Source organism: Protomyctophum bolini (assembly GCF_963924005.1).
Source record: "Protomyctophum bolini genome assembly, chromosome: 10".
Classification (NCBI taxonomy): Eukaryota; Metazoa; Chordata; class Actinopteri; order Myctophiformes; family Myctophidae; genus Protomyctophum; species Protomyctophum bolini.
In genome coordinates this window covers 22,756,699-22,773,989 of record NC_137871.1, presented here as the reverse complement: position 1 = coordinate 22,773,989, position 17,291 = coordinate 22,756,699, and the positions used below count along the sequence as shown (strand labels likewise).

The 17,291-nt window shown below is 44.5% G+C and overlaps 1 protein-coding gene across 1 annotated transcript in view; it reads left to right on the top strand.

Annotated features, from left to right (window-relative positions):
• Positions 1-17,291, top strand: part of tenm2a (teneurin transmembrane protein 2a) — a 135,712-nt gene that overhangs the window by 90,705 nt on the left and 27,716 nt on the right. Inside the window, exons 14-23 of the mRNA XM_080773907.1 lie at positions 532-793; positions 2,358-2,489; positions 3,988-4,123; positions 6,573-6,716; positions 7,567-7,816; positions 9,500-9,520; positions 10,029-10,258; positions 12,785-12,939; positions 14,008-14,109; positions 15,322-15,495. Of these exons, the coding sequence (XP_080630033.1) occupies positions 532-793; positions 2,358-2,489; positions 3,988-4,123; positions 6,573-6,716; positions 7,567-7,816; positions 9,500-9,520; positions 10,029-10,258; positions 12,785-12,939; positions 14,008-14,109; positions 15,322-15,495 (1,606 nt within the window). The remainder of the gene's footprint in view (positions 1-531; positions 794-2,357; positions 2,490-3,987; positions 4,124-6,572; positions 6,717-7,566; positions 7,817-9,499; positions 9,521-10,028; positions 10,259-12,784; positions 12,940-14,007; positions 14,110-15,321; positions 15,496-17,291) is intronic.

The following is a 17,291-nucleotide window of genomic DNA, read 5'->3' as shown; positions in this document are numbered from 1 at the left end:
GCACTGATCATTGGCACATGAAGAAACGGTCCTACAGAGGCTGTGGGATCTGTAGTCGTGGTTTCGGTCCCATAGCCCGGGTGGACAGTGGGTGAAAATAGCGGTGTCGCTTATTATTATAATCTTATATTATATAATAATTAATATGTTTTTCATGAAATCCCATGGCGACAAAACCGTGTTTTAACGTGTTTTGGGGCTTTGTATTAATTCATAATCATCTCGCCAATATTAACCGTAACACGGTGCTCCCGGTCGCTATAGGCAATGCTCAGCTCACTGCATTTGCTGTTTGTCGCTGTGTTCTCCCCAAGATGGCGGCCCGTACAATGCTATGGGAGCAGCGTTCTTTAGAGGCGTTTTTTTTTCGGAATTGCTGACGAAGTTAGGAACTCAATACCAAAACGTTGCTGTATATTAATGCTTCTGAAGACTCTTACATAGACGATGATCACAATAGCTGGAGCCGATGAGCCCCTGCCTCTCTAACACTCTCTGCACGTCCTTCCCCTCCTCCTCCTCCTCCTCCAGGTTCGACCTGCTCGCCAACGGCGGGGCCTCACTGACGCTGCGTTTCGAGCGCGCTCCCTTCCTGAGCCAGGAGCGCACCGTGTGGCTGCCGTGGGGGCGCTTCTACGCCATGGACACGCTGGTGCTGAAGACGGAGGAGAACACCATCCCCGGCTGCGACCTGAGCGGCTTCGCCAGGCCCGACCCGCTGGTCATCGCCTCGCCGCTCTCCTCCTTCTTCAGCTCCAAGCCCGGAGAGAAACCCATCGTCCCCGAGACGCAGGTAGAGAGCCGTCCTACACTGTGTTGTGGTTTAGACTAGAGAAACCCATCGTCCCCGAGACGCAGGTAGAGAGTCGCCCTACACTGTGTTGTGGTTTAGACTAGAGAAACCCATCGTCCCCGAGACGCAGGTAGAGAGCCGTCCTACACTGTGTTGTGGTTTAGACTAGAGAAACCCATCGTCCCCGAGACGCAGGTAGAGAGCAATTTTGACACTGACGAAGGCCTGCGCGCCGAAACGCATTTGTCTGTCTGGTATCTGACTGCTGCTGCAGAGCACTATCTTATAAAGACTCTTACTCGACTGGAAATGCGGATTTAATTCATTTTTTAGACTAGAGAAACCCATCGTCCCCGAGACACAGGTAGAGAGCCGTCCTACACTGTGTTGTATGGTTTAGATTAGAGAAAGATTAGAGAAAGTCAAACCCATCGTACCCGAGACGCAGGTATAGCAGTAGTGTTTACAGGAATTACATTTTGGTCCCCCCCCCCCCCCCCCCCCGGCGCACAGGAGCAGGAGGTTTTCAGGAGCACTAAAGTTTAAAAAAATCTACTTTTAACACTGACCCGGTTGCTAGGCAACGCCTTGCATACCCCCAAGCACCAGGAGAAGTGCACACGCATCCCATAGGGTCCCATTAAAGGTAGGATCATCTTTGGCTGTTATCTCTGAAACTACGGCGCTGTCCATGGTGATCATCATCCATCCGATGTTGTGATTTGTGATTTTTCATCGCATCGCGCATGACATATTCACGTTTCTGGAGAAAGATAAACAGTGTGCGCCAATGATAAGCCGTTTCTTACAATGACAGTCTGCGAGGCGGAAAAACTGAAGTGAATATGACCATAATTTGGCCAAAATAACCTTGGCAAGCAAAGGGTTTGCTGCCACCATGTAGCAGATACATAAGTCACACAAGTCTTAAAAGAAGGGTTAATATTATCACAGAGAGGAAGCGACTAGCGACGATTGAGTAATGAGCCGCTAACATCGACATTCTGTTCCAACACCTCAATCTGAGCCTCAATTGCGAGAAAAATGGGTTTTAAGCTCGCACTTGTTATGGCGACGGGTGGCGGGGAATCACTTAATTGACGGACCACAGGCGAGCCGAGCGTTACCTAGCGACGGGGACACTGCTAGATCGTGGATATCAGCGAGACCATTCTTCATGGAATGTTACAGATTTTTTTTTAAAGTTATGATGAGGAGTGGTGCAAAAAACGATTTTATTCTTATTGGCCATTTACAAAAGCAAAATTGGCCATTTACAAAAGCAGGAAAAATCAATGTTTAAGCGGTGGAGCTGTTGCCAATGTTCAAGGCATTGGTAAAACGCCAGAATCAGAGTTTGGGTTCTATTCACTTATGATGTTGATTACATTTTATTTATATTTTTTACTTTTCAGTTGCACTTTAGTGAGGCTCTGTTCTCTGTTGTGGAGGTACAGGTTTTTTCTTTTTTTTTAATGACGATCTGATATTTTTTATATGGCGTCACATTTTAAAAGTGTTATAATTGAATAGAAAATAAAGGATTTATCTAATCCCTTCCCAGGTGCTGCACGAGCAGATTGAGATCCCGGGGACGAGCCTGAGGCTGTGCTACCTGAGCTCCAGGACGCGGGGCTACCGCTCGCTGCTCAAGGTCACCATGACGCCCGTTACCATCTCCATGGGTCTCCTCAAGGTCAGTGGTGTTACCATCTCCATGGGCCTCCTCAAGGTCAGTGGTGTTACCATCTCCATGAGTCTCCTCAAGGTCAGTGGTGTTACCATCTCCATGGGTCTCCTCAAGGTCAGTGGTGTTACCATCTCCATGGGTCTCCTCAAGGTCAGTGGTGTTACCATCTCCATGGGTCTCCTCAAGGTCAGTGGTGCTACCATCTCCATGGGTCTCCTCAAGGTCAGTGGTGGAAAGTAACTTGAGTACATTTTATGTAACAGTTTAGACTGCAGAACCTGAGTTTCCCCGATTTAATTTATATTTGATTTAATTGTCTTTCCCGCTAAACCAGTTTCCAGACTTTTGTTCGATTGAGACTGTAGGACTGTACGGTAGGTGCTGGGTGCCAGACAAATTAACAAAAAGGACAAGCTCTTGTTGTTTTCTTTTTGAACCGGAAGTAGAAGTCGGCCATTTCGGACCAGCCAATGAGATCCGTCGGATCGTTGTTTTTGATCGTGTGATCTCAAATTAGGGTCTTATCAAGCCGCGAATATCGCATTTTGCCGCATTATGACCCATACTGTTGGTAAAATCCGCATGCGTGTGAACGGAAGATTACAGATTTTGCCTGTTTCTTCCATGGAGGCTGGCGGGGGCTAACGACGATGCTAAAAGGTGAATATATATTTTTAAACTGCGGCTTAAGGCAAATTAATCAAAAGCTGTCTTAACGTCTGTGGCTACCTGGACTCGGTTATTAGGCTTAGGCATTCAACCAGTTGAGACAAGAGGTTTTCCGTGGCTACTTTGTGACAAGTCACAAACGTGGATAACGTGACTGGAAAAAAGCTGTGTTTTGGGGTGGGTGAAATGGAGCGACGTTACAGTATTCTTCAAAGGTTAGTGAAAAACACCAGCAGTGAAGGGGGGTTAAAGATTAATTAATAATGCAGTCAACGTGTTAAGTAATGTACTTCAGTTACCATTTTGGGGGGTTTGAGGAGGGAGCCTGGAACAGAACAGAGGAACAAAGTTAGTACAACAATAGCAGATCTACAATATGAAAAGTCTCTACCGCATGCTAGAGACTGTTCTAAACTGCCGGTTACACTAATAGTCCGGCAGTCGGGGTTGTGGAGTGGGAAATTTGGTATAATATACCAAATAAAAAAATACTATTATAGTATATAGGGGTTTATATCATGTTACCATACCATTAACATTCTATATAAGGCAAGATTTTCTAATTGTCATTATGCTTTAAGTAGCATGTCAAACTAGGGGGTTTTCATGATTCTGAATCCATTCTAGGCATTAGCTGACCTTATCACATCTGTGATGACGGCTATGGCCGCTTTTAGCCCAAGGAGTGTTTTTGTGCAAAACTAATGCTTGGAATGGATTCAGAATCATGAAAACCCCCTTGACATGTCTCATGCTACTTAAAGCTTAAGGAAAGTCTTTAAATGGGACATTCTGCACAATTTGAGTACTTTTTCTCTCCCACCACCTGCTCCAGGTGCACCTGATGGTGGCTGTGGAGGGACACCTCTTCCAGAAGTGGTTCCACGCCTCGCCCAACCTGGCCTACACGTACATCTGGGACAAGACCGACGCCTACGGACAGCGGGTTTACGGCCTGTCCGAGGCAGTGGGTGAGTAGTACGAGGCTGAAGGCTAAAGCCCTATTCATAGTCCGGTTTTCCGGTGAAGAGGTGACCACCGAAACGTGGTTAATAAAAACAGAGAGATGTGTTGTGTGAGCGGTGAACACTGTGGCGTGATGTCATGTTGTCATGTTGTTCATAGTCCAGATTTTGGCCCAGAGGTGGCCACCTTTTTTGGTCAACAATTCCTCAAATTCGTCCATTGTTTTTACCTCTGCGTTCTCTCTACTGCCTATCTGCCTCTATTCTGTTAATTTCTGATCATTTTATATTCCTTTCCTATTCTATTTCTGTCGCTGTCTCTATTATTTGTGACCAGATTTGACTGAGAGACTGCCATCGCGCAAACTCCAGCTTTTCACCAGAGGAGAAAAACTTTTCTTCCAAAATGAGTTAATAGCACAGGCAGACTCTTCACATACTAGAGCATGTCTGAAATAAGTGTCAAAGCTGAAATCGACATGCAAAAATGAAATAAATTTAAACATGTTACAGCTATGTGTAATGTTAGAGACTACAGAAGTGAACCTTTCAAGCCTGTTTTCTCAACTTGCTGAGATGAGTATTGTGGCTTTAGCACCACTGTGGGAACAAGCCCTAATGAAGTGTACCGTACTCTACGTTGTGGTCAGAACACGCGTCCACCACACACATGTTCAAGTACACACTCGTGTAGATGTGTACAGATGCTCTCACAGTGGCTCCACTTAACACCTTATCACAGCCTTACATGCGTTCTTCCCAATCATCGACGTGTCAACACAATTAAATACTAGCGCTGTAAGACACCCCCCTGTTAAAAGTGTGTTACTATGACAACCTGGCTATCCTTTATTTTTATTAATTATTGGCTTATAGCGTGTGAGTTAGAAGTACATAGATTGATAGGTGTTAGTGCATATCTATGGTTTGATGCTGTTAAAACACTTTGACTACAGAACCCGAGTTACTCAAGTTAATTAACTGTAGAACACTTTCCCTGCGTTTCGCGAGTTGCCCGAGTTGTTTTCATTGTTTAATCCACGTTTTTAATCCGTTTTTAAATCATATGAGAAATCCACCGAACAGAGTGAGATAGGAAACGTGTTTTGATGACGTCATCACAAAAAGGTCCGTCGCTCTGGTGTGCAAAGGGTTATGGAAAATTGAGCCCCTATTCATTACAATGGAGAGGTGGAGTGGAGCGTTGGGCTTCCTGGCTCACGCTGTCGTTGTGATCGCCACTTTGGAATACTTTTGAACACTTTGACAAGCGATTACACTGTTTTAAATGGATTTTCATTACAAGCAACGCGGCGGGGCGTGCACAGTAGCTGTTCAAAGGTGTTAACAAGCTGTTCTGTGTTTCACACATGACTCATGGACATTCTAAATATGTACTTCTCATGCCGCTTTGTCGCAGAGTCCGTTGTTACACACACACTTCAAACAGTGCAATATAGGCTCTATGCACAGCAGCCGTTTTGGAAAGAACTCAGGCCTCTTCCCCACTTCCTTCCATGTGTTATCGATGATACTAATTAAGGTCCAATTAAGTGTTCCCTTCAAACAGAGTCGGGGTGATGCTATACGCGTGTTGGCTCACGGGAAACGCTCTGCTACACCAGTGTGTCTCAACTCAAAGTGTCCTTAAGTGGGTTCCAAATGAATGGCCCTGTCATTAATTTGACGGGTCCACTTGGTTACATTTATACACTCTCAGAGTTATGGAGGTCCTTGAAAAAGGTTTGAGAAGCACTGTGCTACACTGAATGTAACAGAGCACACATGTTACCAACACAAATCTGTATCATGGAATGCCAAGGGTGAGCCAGAAAATGAGACTAGCAGGAACGAACACACGGGCACCGGTCACGAGGACGACCCACACTAACATACGTGGATGTACTCAAGCACCAACGAGCTGGCCAGATGTATGGAGAACAACGATGACTGGAAGCAACGATGGAGGGCTCGTCTGAGGACGACCTAGAGATCTTTACTAAGTATAATCGATAAGACCTGTAAAGGAAGTAGGGAAGGGGCCAGCTTTCTTTCCAAAATGGCTGCTATTTTGAGCTTTATTCAGTTTATCAGACCAGAAGACCAATTATATATAGGCTAGGCCTACAAGGTTAAAAGAATGGAACATTTTGGGGGGAAATAAACTACGTCAGTGCCATTTCAAATTGCGGTATTTGAGTCAATTGTTGTTTTTTTGCACACCACTAATGACCACAATAGTTCATGTCAGACGCAAACCCATTTTACAGTATATATAGCAACATACATTTTTAGTAATGTTTGAATAAATATTTGAAGGTTTTCAGAAAACTTAGATCAGGATTTAGAAGGTGTTTTTAGAATCTGCCATAGTCCTAATTCGGGCGCAGATCTTGCCGTCATAATAATTCAATGCTGGTTTCCCCTCTGTGTGTTGTGTGTCTGTATATCCCAGTGTCTGTGGGTTACGAGTACGAGTCCTGTGCCAGTGTCATTCTGTGGGAGAAGAGAACAGCCACCCTGCAAGGCTTTGAGCTGGAGCCCACCAATCTGGGAGGATGGTCCCTGGACAAGCATCACATTCTCAACACACGCAGTGGTATGTACACTATACAGTAGTACAGTACAGTACAGTACAGTACAGTACAGTACAGTACAGTACAGTACAGTACAGTACAGTACAGTACAGTACAGTACATTTTTGCATTTTCTGTCACAGATAGTTATACAATATACAATATACATCCATATAGGAGACGTTAGCTTTATACTTTTGAAAGTTGACAGCAGTATTTCAATGTTTTTGCATTCACTTAGTTTTAAAAAAAACTTTGCGACAAGTAGCAGCAATTTATTCAAATGTAATCTCTCTCTCTCTCTCTCTCTCTCTCTCTCTCTCTCTCTCTCTCTCTCTCTCTCTCTCTCTCTCACGAAACCATTCCGCACGCACGCACATGCACCATCGACAGTACTATCATCTGAGGCCAGTGCTAATGCCACAGTGTGGAAATCTAAATGGTCGTATACTGTAGACACCCGGCCTGCTGTGGCAATCAATGCACTATTGGAATTGACACACTGTCTGTCTGTGCAGGAGCAAAAGTGCATGGCTGCCGTAAAATGCAAACAGGCCGATGCACATGTGCGCACAAACACACGCACACACACAAACACTCACACAAACAAAAGCCAGAATGCAGTGGTGGAAAATGGTGCTCAGTTGTTTTACTTAAGTAAAAGTATCAATACTGCAAGTTATTATGGCAAAGTATTGGCAAAGGTATTGACTATTATGCAGAATGTCTCATTTCATGTTTTCAAATGTACGAAAATCGTACGGAAATAGCAAATCAATAGCTTGGAGATCGGCTATTCATTTTCGGAATAGCTTGTAGGCTATTTTCAAATGGCTGAAATGAACTGTCTGTCTGTCCGTCCTTCCCGTCCAGGCATTCTCCACAAGGGCAGCGGCGAGAACGTCTTTGTGACGGAGCAGCCGGCGGTCATCAGCAGCGTCATGGGCAATGGGCGGCGGCGCAGCATCTCATGCCCCAGCTGCAACGGCCTGGCCGACGGCAACAAGCTGCTGGCGCCCGTAGCGCTGGCGACGGGCACGGACGGCAGCCTATACGTGGGTGACCTCAACTTTGTGCGCCGGGTTTACCCCTCCATGAACACCACGGGCATCCTGGAGCTGAGGTAAGGGGAAGAGAGGAGTGAACCCGTCCATTAAAAAAGTGTTTCAGGTTTCACTGCCGTGTTTTATGTTACCTTTGAAGAGCCACTGCGCTGACCGCCGAGTTGCTTGTCATGAGAAACCACTTTAAAACGGTGTAATCGCTTGTCGTAGTATTAAAAAATATTCCAAAGTGCCACAACAACAGAACGGAGCAGGAAGCGCTCCGTACCGCTCCACCCCCACCATTGTAATGAATTTCCCAAAACCTTTTGCACGCCGGAACGACAGACCTTTTTACGATGACGTCATCAAAACGTGTCTCCTATCCCACGTCTTTACAATCCTGGCGCTTCTCGTCGAAAGTTGAAACAGAAATTTCATGTGAGCGTGCGTGCGTGCGTGCGTGCGTGCGTGCGTGCGTGCGTGCGTGCGTGTTTGGCTACGGTGACACACCGCAGTGACGGCACACAGAACCACACAGTGCGCTGCACACACACTCCGGACTCCTCCCAGACACACAGCTCCCAGCGGCTCGACACAGCGGCCATGCCCGGCGAAACTACCCTCTCACATGGCAGGAAAATAATTACACACTGGTTTGAATCTCTTGACGGCTTGTTTGTAAATGTTACGTCAAGTTTTAGGTAGTAAATATATCATGAAGTTGCGGAATCTGTAGTCTTTTTTCGGTCTGCAACGGCGACTTCAAATCTTTGTTTTCAGAAGGCGCATTTTTAAGGCGGACAGCTTTCTGTGGTATATTCAGAAATTAATTAAATATGCACGCTCCACTCCGCCACCCTCCCCGCACAACAACGGATAACCACGCCTACAGTTCTGATCAGGGGGCGTGTCCTGAACCTTTAAGCCTCGCTCCCACATCTGTGTGTTGTATGATAATGGGGGAGGGGTTAGGGTTATGATGTCACAAAAATGGTGTATTTTCGATTGGGCCTTTTGACTCAGCTTTCAGGAAGAAACTCTAACCACACATGGGGGTCTATTAGAGTAATGGTAACTCCATAGACACATACAAAACTGAAAAAAGTAGCATAACAATAAAAATTGACCCATTTTTATTGTTCTGCTACTTTTTTCAGTAGGACCGCGACCCACAAATGGGACCCAATAACGCTGTGTTTGGGTAACAGTGGCTTACACACGACACCATGCAGACAAACCGGCTGTTCTAGACGGAAAAGGACAGGGGAAGGAAAAGTATAGCATGTGTGAAAAGGTGGAAAACAGAGAGAAAAGGCAAGGAAGGGGGGGATACGTAGGCGAGAGAGAGAGAGAGAGAGAGAGAGATTAATCAGGAGACGGATTGGGAATTGGAGGTGTTTGATGTTACAGAATGCTGCTGGAAAGAGTTTTGTGGGGGGGGGGGGGGGGCATTAGATTAGGATCAAATGAAAAGGTTGGGGAAGATAGTAAGATACCACCAGAGGAGTTGTCTGCAGTGCATTGAACATGAAGGCCTGCATCCTCCAAGGAGCCCTAATGAAAGTCTGAGAAGCTCTGGGGAGGTTATTAGAGTTAACATATATTTTTATATATATATATAAAACTAGAATGAAAAATGTAAACAATAACTAACTAGGACGAACTGAAATTATAGACTTTTATGTCCTTAGGTTCCATTTTTATGTCAACTGAATGACCTTTGTTTTCCTGTGCTTTCACGTATGCTTTCTCATTGGAAGGAACAAGGATTTCAGGCACAGGTAAGATGCTTAACCACCTAACTATTAGTATTATTATTAGTATTTCCAATTTCAAATACTTATTCTTCTACTCCACCACATATCCGAGGCAATTGTTGTACTTTTACTCCACTACATTTATTTGAAAACTTTAGTGACTGCATGGTTACTTCAAAACATACACCACTTCATTCGGACATTTTGTCATTTTGTCGATTTACAAGCTCACAATGCGTCACATCGTGACGCATTGTGAGCTTGTAGATCTGCTATTTTAAAACAATGTTTGAAAACTTGAAATGGCACACACAATGGTACTTTTACTTTTAGTACTTTAAGTACATTTTGATGCCAATACTTTTGTACAGCAGCAATCTTTTTGGGACAAAAAACGGTTAATTGATTCGATTAAGTGATATCTTTTGAAACGTCTCAGTCTAAACGGGGTATAAGCTTCTCTCTCTCTCTCTCTGTGTCTCTGTCTCTGTCTCTCTCTCTCTCTCTCTCTCTCTCTCTCTCTCTCTCATAGCAACAACCCCACCCACAAATACTTCCTGGCCGTGGACCCAGTGTCCGGAGCGCTGTTCATCTCGGACACCAACTCCCGGCGAATCTACCGTGTGCGCTCGCTCACGGGCGGCAGGCCGCCGTCGGACAACGCCGAGGTGGTCGCCGGGACGGGCGAGCAGTGCCTCCCGTTCGACGAGCGCTGCGGCGACGGCGGCAAGGCCACCGACGCCACGCTGATGAGTCCCAAAGGTCAGTCCAATGGAGCAGTGCAGAAAACATGGTGTTATACTTTAGCTATTGAAAAATAGCAGATCTACAAGCTCATCGGCACCGAGTGTCGCGCTACGAGCTTATAGATCTGCTATTTTTGAAAAGTCATGAAGATATGTATGTCAAGGCCAACGCCACTCAGTAGGCGTTCCAGCGACTTCCGGGTATGATGATGATGTCACATGCATGCCCTCTATACTCTTGTCACTTCAGTTAAAATACATACGTGAGAGCATTTTCGGGGGTCCCCAGCCAAAAACGTTGAGAACCCCTGCTGCACTTAACTACAATTTTTAGGTATTTATGCTTTACTTCGAGTAATTCCAATTCCCAACACTTTTACTTCTACTCCACTAAACATCTCAGAGGCAAATATTATTTGTACTTTTACTCCATTACGTTTATTTGACTATAGTTACTTTGTAGGTTTTGATTAATATTACAAAACATACATTAATCACTTCAGCCCTATGTACATTTCGGCCATTTGAACATTACCGATCTGCATTGTGATTTTGCAGATCTGCCATTTTCAAAATATTTTTTAAACATATTTTGTGAAACGGGACATTCTCCATAAGGAGTATAGCCTACTTTTACTTTTGTACTTTACTGTAAGTATATTTTGATACCAATACTTTTGCATAGTTCTACATTACGGTATTGATACTTTTACTTAAGTAATAAATGTGAAGTACGTTTTCCCACAACGAAAATGTCCCACACAATAATGCATCTTATTTTGGACCCATGCACCGACACATGCACCGATTGGGATTTAACTGAAGCAGGCCAGATAGAGACAGAAGGAGGTTATACAAAAAGATTAAAATTAAATCTATTAATGAAATAGTTTTTAGGTAAATTAAAGCGCCCTGGTAAAAGAAGGCGAATGTTGTGACACCAAACTGTCAAAGATGTCACACTGTCATATTTCCTGTCACTGACATTAGAGTGAGTGTGCGTGCGTGCTTGCATCTGTGTGTGTGGTGGGGATGTGTGTATGCTTGCGTGAGTATGTATGCTTCAAACAAATGTAATCGCCTCTCGGAATGGCTGCTCCCTGCTACACCGAACCACCAACACTGACCCTGAACCACTGACACCGAACCACCGACATTGACCCTGAACCACTGACACCGAACCACCGACATTGACCCTGAACCACTGACATTGACCCTGAACCACTGACATTGACCCTGAACCACTGACACTGAACCACTGACATTGACCCTGAACCACTGACACTGAACCACCGACATTGACCCTAAACCACTGACACCGAACCACCGACATTGACCCTGAACCACTGACCCTGAACCACCGACATTGACACCGACCTGCCATACATTGATTAGACATAATACCAATAGTCCTACAGTGAGTAGTCAGACAAACCTGTGCTGCAGGTTAAAAATCACACGTGCCGCAGGTTAAAAATCACCCGTGCTGCTTGTTACAAATCACCTGTGCTGCTTGTTACAAATCACCCGTGCTGCTTGTTACAAATCACCCGTGCTGCGAATTAAAAATCACTCGTGCTGCACGCTATGTTTCACCAGTTTCAATTGGAACAGGCCTCCACCCTCAGGGGGGTCTCCGAGCTATGACTGACCACCAGACGTCATTCAACCCCCCACCACCCTTGGCCCTCTCTCTCTTACTCACTTGCTATCTTGCTCTCTCTCACGATGTTAAGTTACACCTATTTCCTGTTGATAACCTGGGTAATATGTGCAGCATTGGGTAACATTGGAGACACTTAATTGTGAAGAGAAGACAGGATGAGGAGAGGTGTTGTTGCTGCGTAATTGTCGAGAGTAATGGCTGCGAGCGATATTGATATTGTTAAAGTTGGCGACTGGATTAAGGTTTCTCCGGAAAACCGGCGGAGAAACTTAGCAGTGTGCAGGGACCTTAAATTGATAAAGTGCTTGTTGCACTCTGTCTCCGTTCCTTCCCCGAATCACATAGCACGCACGCTCGTAAGTACACGTGTATTTATTCATGTCTCTTTTTATCATTTTAATTTGTTTTCATTTCATTTCAATGCATTTTTGTGCTACTGTATATGATTTGGGGGAAGGAACGGAGACTGAGTGCAACAGATAACAAGCACTTTATCCACTTACTCGGCACCTCTCTAGGATATCTTGTTCCTATCTACACTCCTTCTATCAGCTCAACCCTGTATTCCCACTTATCTTTCTCTGTGTTCCTGCTGTGTGAAACACTGAAGGAGAGCTTCACCTGCTGGTTCCCAAACTTTCCAGCCCATAAATTCGATATTCCCCTGGGACCCAGTGAAAATCGCAGATCTACAAGCTCACAGAGCTTGTAGGCTATTTTCATAACTTCTTAAATAGTTGTTTTATTCATGGTATTTCGAGATTATTAGTCCCCGGACCACTGTTTGAGAACCACTGACCTAAAGGAAGAAACAAGCCTTTGCGTGCAGACACGATGACACTTGAACCTTTGTGTCCTCCTCTCTGCTGTCCACAGGTATCGCCGTGGACAAGAATGGCCTGATGTACTTCGTGGACGCCACCATGATCCGCAAGGTGGACCAGAACGGCATCATCTCCACGCTGCTGGGGGCCAACGACCTGACCGCCGTCAGGCCCCTGAGCTGTGACTCCAGCATGGACGTCAGCCAGGTATACTGTGTGGAGCGAGCTGGTTATTAGAACTGACTCCAATTGTTAGTTAACTCCATTGACCGCAGCGTTGATTTCATCGACTAATACTATGACGAAAAAATTCTACCTTTTTTCACTGACAAAAACTAAATGGAAACTAAATGAAAACTCACCTATGGATGACTAAAACTAAGACTAAATATATTGACAATTTTGTCAACAAATCAAATCAGATTTAGGAAGGGACTAGTGGACAAGAGATCCAGTATAAGTAAGTGACACAAGTAATTTTACGCATAGCCTATCTAAAGCTCACAACGTGTCACAGCACGGTTAAAATATGAATGCTTCTGAAGACTCTTAAAACACGAAGCCCGCCAGACCCGTAGTACCCGTAGGGTTAAATTTGTACCCTAGCCCGCAAGACCCGTAGGCTATGTTATCCAGGGTTTATATTCTTTAATGCGGATCGCATCATTAGCTGCCATTCGTTAGCATAACGGTCAAAGTGGGACAGTCCAAATCGGTGCATTGAATGTCGTTTCTGGTGAAAACAAGGTTTTTCAACGGCCGACAGCAGGCGCTGTGATACTCACGGTCGGGTTTTTCCACCACCGACCGAGAGAACAACAACCGGTCAAGACACAGCATTTTGTCATTGTAACATCAGCTTACGGATATTTGGCTCTTCAAAAATAAGGGTTGCGCATGATAAAACCTTGGCAGATTCATTAATCCTGGTGGGCAGACAGTTAAATAGATGATGATCGAATTAGCTATAGCCGATTCTCGCTAACTGTTGTTGGGGGACCGGAAAACGGAAGACGTTGTTTTCCAAGTGAAATAGAACGCTGTCTATGGTGGCAGTAGCTGACAGCGCCAGGGTTTTAGTGGCAGGCAATGAGTTGTAACTGAGAAGAAAACAAAACTAGCTGAAACTGTATTGCATGTTTACAAAACTAACTTAAATGAATTGGAATTATATAGACAAGATGCCCTTAGTTTTAGTTGTTCTCGTTACCAACATTAACGGAATATAATTTATAATCTAACGTCACTGATATATCTGTGTTATCTTCCCGCTAGGTGCGCCTGGAATGGCCCACGGACTTGGCGGTGAATCCTATCGATAACTCCCTGTATGTGCTGGAGAACAATGTCATCCTACGCATTACCGAGAACCACCAGGTCTGTGTCCAACGCTGCAAACCCCTTAATCCATGAAGACCTGAGACCAAATGTCTGCTAAATCCTATAAAACAGTTTTCTGAAACACCTATGTTTCTACATCAGTGGTGCTCAAACCATTTCATGTCAAGAACCCCTAGAATCAGATGTAATTGGCCGCTGACCTCCATCTCAAAATATTTAGTTCCAGGGACCCCACAGAAGCAAAGATTTGAGTTAAAAGAAAAGTTCACTGGGAATGAATATACAGTATATATTCAAATATTTGCACACGTTTTCACGATTACATTTTTTTTTAATCAGATCTACAAGCTTGTGGTGCGGCACCGAGTGCCACGCATGAACTTGTAGATCTGCTAATTTTCAATAGCTACTGTAAATAGCTAAAGTTTAAAATAATGGTTGAAGTGGTTAAAAACTCTAAGGTGACACAGATGCGTTCCAGGTCTTAATCGGTTAGGGTGGAAACTCATTTCCAGCTGGTTTTTGACAAGGTTTAGTTCCAATTAGAGCTCTCTCGTTTTTAATACCGGTGTCATTGTGGCTTTATTCTTTTTCTCTGGGGATTTTCCCGCGGCACCCCATCATGCTCAAAGGCTTTGGCCCGGTGGCAACACTGCTGCTTAATTAGCACCATCGGAACATTTCAGTGTCAGTTAAATGTTATAAAGACTTATTACGGAGACCTGTTATTATTCTCATTTCCCAGCTATTATATTTCTTATTCTCAGATCTGTATCTGAATAGATACAGTACATTTGCATGATTCACAGATTCACAGTAAGAAAACCATTATTATATCTGGCTAGTAGAGGGTGTGTGTGTGTGTGTGTGTGTGTGTGTGTGTGTGTGTGTGTGTGTGTGTGTGTGTGTGTGTGTGCGCGCGCGCGCACACTGATGCCAACACTTTTTGCACTTTTTACTCAAGAACATATTCCGGACTTTTTACTTGTAACGGAGCAGTTATACATTGCAGTAACATTATGAAGTACTTTTTTTTTTTTTTTATGTCACTGAGATGTACTTCATAATGTTACTGATTTTTTTCACACCTCCAGTTCTAGGCAACACAGAATGGGGAGACTTTTTTAAAATTATTTCCACACAACAAAGGTATATATTAATGACATAGTAAAATGTTGAAAATGACTGGCATTCCCCTATTTATGTAAAAACATCTGAGTTCTAGCTCCTCCACCGTACCGTTCCCAGGTGAGCATCATGGCAGGTCGTCCCATGCACTGCCAGGTGCCGGGCATCGACTACAGCCTCAGCAAGCTGGCCATCCACGCCGCCCTGGAGAGCGCCACGGCCATCGCGCTGTCGCACGCCGGGATCCTTTACATCGCCGAGACGGACGAGAAAAAGATCAACCGCGTCAGACAGGTAGGTCGTGCACTACGATTACACTACGATTTGGCTTCACCGGTTCCTTTATAAAAGTGGTTTCCAACCATTTTCATATGAAGGCCCATTATTTACTTGGTGTTTGAGCCACGGACCACCTTTTGATGACATTTAGCCTCAGACCCAAAACTAAAGAATATTTTGTTATCGTTGACGCACAATTCCATGCTGTTGGCAAACGTTGATCAAAATAACAATTCTTCTACATTCTGTAATTGTGTAGACTTTTAAATTAAGTAATGCAGATGTTTAACAATAATGTAACTCTTGAGACTGTAAAATGAAACCAAATGGCCCCATACAGGTCCATTTGGTTGCCAACTCTCCATAATTTAGCTGGGAACCACCTGGAACCCTCTCAAGGACCACTGGTGGTCCCCGGACCACTGGTTGAAAACCACTGCTTTCTAATGACGACTCTTGTCCATAGTCTGACGTCATATATTTTTGGCGACATTGCAGCTGTTGAGGGAGATGGCTGCCGGGCGTTTTTTTATTGGGTGAAATCGGACGTTGTGAGGTTGGCCGGCGTCCTCCTCACACACTAGGATTATAACGATAATAATGACGTATTATTTATATAGCACCGTTTCAAAAACAAGTTTACGAAGAGCTTCACAAATAACAGCAATAAAAATACAATAACAATTTAAAAAAGCATAAACAGTACAACATTTCATTCCAAGTCTGTGAATGTCACCGAGTAGTCCACCCCGTAGCCCAGACTTTTACCCCATTGAACATGGAAAATGGCTGTGCACTGACGCAACCTGATGCAGCTTGAAAAGATCTGAAAAGAATGAGAGAAACTGCCCTAAAATGCATGTGTCAAGTTGTAGCATCATACTAATAATTAAGGCTCTAATTGCTGCCAGAGTGCTATAACAAAGTGTTGCTGCAACAGCAAGTGCAAAAGAAAAGAAGTCCACTATGACTCCCTGGCACAGATTCATAATCCACAGATCGGGTCCATGCTTTAGTTCCGTACTATTGGTCCGAGTGTCAGGCTAATGTTGATCTGACCCCCATGCCAAAGTGCCAGCGCTCGCCCAGCAGTCTGTCGTCACCCATAAAATGTGCCCGCGACCCGACACAGTATTTGGGGAAACTGTGGTATATAGAATATAAAAAATCACACCCGTGTGAAGTGAGGGGCGCTCTTATCGTCTTACAACATCGAGGAGGGAATTCGGTATAGCTTGGAGCAGCTATATTAAAGTTTAACTCATGTTGCTCCAGTATGATTAGGTGATGTCATGATGATGTAAGACAAACGGTGTCAAAACTAAATTCTCTTTATTGTTAATTTTTGTTTTAGGGACAAATTTTCTCTTCATTGTCAATGGCGTTTTTAAAACAAACATTGAACTAAAAACAAACATTAAACCCTCAAAAACACCTCCAAAGAGCTCATCCGGGGGGCACGGTGGCGCAGTGGGTAGTGCTGTGGCCTCACAGCTAGAAGGTCCTGGGTTTGATTCCCACTGGGGACACTGTGGGCGCTGGGGCCGTGTTCTCTACTCCGCGTCATCAGTGCCCATACCCTATAGGTGGGGTTGGCGAAAGGGCCTTTCTGTGTGGCGTTTGCATGTTCTCCCCATGTGTCAAAAACAACATGCAGTAATCCTGGTCTCTAAACTATACCTCCCCCTGGCCAGCCAAGGTACTGGTTGGAATAACGCGCTACGTTTGTCCCGGGAAACTCCCCCCCTGTCAGGTGAATAGAAGCGGCTTGGACATACATTGAAGGAAGCATGAGGTCAGTCCCCTGCCCC